Below are 2,292 nucleotides of genomic sequence, written 5' to 3' on the forward strand. Positions count from 1 at the left end.
TGTGTGTGTGTGTATCTTTACAAATAAGTGCTTTCAAATTTTTCAGGTAGATACCCGGAAGAGGGATGGCTGGGTCATATGGTAATTCCATTCTTAATTTTTCAAGGAACCTCCACACTGTTTTCCGTAGTAGCTGCCCCAGTATACATTCCCAGTGGCAGTGTGTGAGGGGGCCCTTTTTCTCCACCTCCTCTCCAACGCTTGTTATTGCTGGTCCCGTTTGATAATAGCCCTTCTAATGGGTGCGAGGTGGTAAGATGTTGCTAATTCTAATGATTCATTTATAAGTATGCTTTGAAGTTGAGGCGCCGACGAAGTTTGTGGTCATGTTCCTTCATGAGAACTAAGTTTCCGTTATATCTTCTGCTTGACTGTAGGTCTCTATCCTGCTACCAGTGGAGAGGCCTATATTAATGGATATGACATCTCAAAGCAGATGGTCCAGATCAGGAAAAGTTTGGGCTTGTGCCCCCAGCAAGACTTGTTGTTTAATTACTTGACAGTATCAGAACACCTTTATTTCTATGGTGTGGTAAGCCAAAGATATATTCTTTTTTCCCCACTCTGTCCATGTACTTAAGATAAAATAGCTACCATCAAAATCGTTATTCTCAGAAAGTTCGAAAATTTGTGATGAATTCTCCTTCAAACATAAACAGAGGCAAAGGGGGGAAGACGATGCCAGAAAAATGCTGGTGAAAATGTTCCTGAGCATAAACCTGGAAGCGCCCTGTAAACTCTGGCTCCTCTTTCCAGGTGAAGGGAATCCCTCGAAAGATGTGTTTTCTGGAAATTGACCGAATGCTGTCTACTTTTAACCTGCTGGAAAAGCAAAACGCGTTTTCAGAGTCACTGAGTGGAGGAATGAAGCGCAAACTCTCCATCATTATAGCACTTTTAGGGGGCTCCAAGGTACACGTAAGATAGAAGCTGAAAATTGATCCCCACTGAAGCCATCGTTAAAAAATCGGCTGACACAAACCTGAGAGCTGATAAATATCCAGAAGTCAAAAAAGGAACCTCCCAAATGAAATCCCAGGTGGATTCACGTGATCAACCTTGTTGATATAAAATGATCACAAGTTTGCAATGATTCAGGCATTCCTAATTCAGTCTTAGTCTAAACTTCTTATGTTAGCTCGTTTGGACAAGTGACCAAAAAAGCAAAACCAGAGTAAGCCCTGTGACCGAAGAGACCCTAGTGGTACATAATGTTTAACAGCGGTCACGGAATTGTTCTTTTTGTCCTTAGGTGGTGATACTTGATGAGCCAACGTCTGGCATGGACCCAGCCTCGAGGAGAGCCGCCTGGGACGTGCTTCACCAGTACAAACAGGATCGGACCATCCTACTGACCACCCACCACATGGACGAGGCTGACATTCTGGGTGACCGCATAGCCATCATGGTGAATGGATCCCTGCGATGCTGTGGCTCTTCACTTTTCCTCAAAAAAATATATGGTCTCTTTCCATTTGATCATTCTTTCAATACTGATGTCTTAATATTCTAACAATTTTCATGGATATTGATATCTTAACATTATTCTAACATAATTTTCACTGTTTTATTTTTTGTGTTCTCTACCCCAAACTTCAATTATTCTCTCTGTTCTGTTAATTGGGATTAACTATGAGTCCTTTGAAAGAATGGTCATATTTTAGTTCTTCAGAATGATTGCATTATCCAAATTTTATGTTCATTTTTTTCATATGGTATCTACTTGAATTGTAATTGGCCCAACTGCTGTTGTGCCTTCAACGAGATAGATTAGATAGATAGATAGATAGATAGATAGATAGATAGATAGATAGATAGATAGACAGACAGACAGACAGACAGACAGATAGACAGCAGGTGGATGATGAATAGATAAATTCATGGATTCTAGGAAAAATGTAGGGAATCAAATATCTCCGTTCCTTGTTTCTCTTTTGTTAAACCAGTATTAAATTGCTTTTGTATGAGCAAAATATTTTATTCCAATCTGTAGAAGAATTTTTCTAAACATGGAAAATATCAAGTATGTTCTAATAGCTTCTTTAACTCTTTTAGGTCATTAGGTCATTATTCAAAATCACACATGCATTAATTTTCTTTGGCCCTAAACAATATTTCAGCACCTCATCTCCAGCATTTCATCTTTCTTTCCATTTTCTCCCTTAAGCACTAGCTTAATAAAAATATAATTTATTCATTCCTTTTGTTTATTATCCATCGCCCCTCTCTAGAATAAATGCTCTTATCAAGGAAAAAAATTTTAATTTAACTGTAGTCTATGTGGAGTAAGAG

General features: G+C 38.8%; 1 protein-coding gene across 1 annotated transcript in view; it reads left to right on the forward strand.

The window, feature by feature from the left end:
- Positions 1-2,292, forward strand: part of LOC105306060 (ATP-binding cassette sub-family A member 3-like) — a 104,046-nt gene that overhangs the window by 51,390 nt on the left and 50,364 nt on the right. Inside the window, 3 exon segments of the mRNA XM_011380959.2 lie at positions 378-532; positions 757-912; positions 1,253-1,463. Of these exon segments, the coding sequence (XP_011379261.2) occupies positions 378-532; positions 757-912; positions 1,253-1,463 (522 nt within the window).

Source organism: Pteropus vampyrus, unplaced genomic scaffold, assembly GCF_000151845.1.
Source record: "Pteropus vampyrus isolate Shadow unplaced genomic scaffold, Pvam_2.0 Scaffold417, whole genome shotgun sequence".
NCBI lineage: Eukaryota > Metazoa > Chordata > Mammalia > Chiroptera > Pteropodidae > Pteropus > Pteropus vampyrus.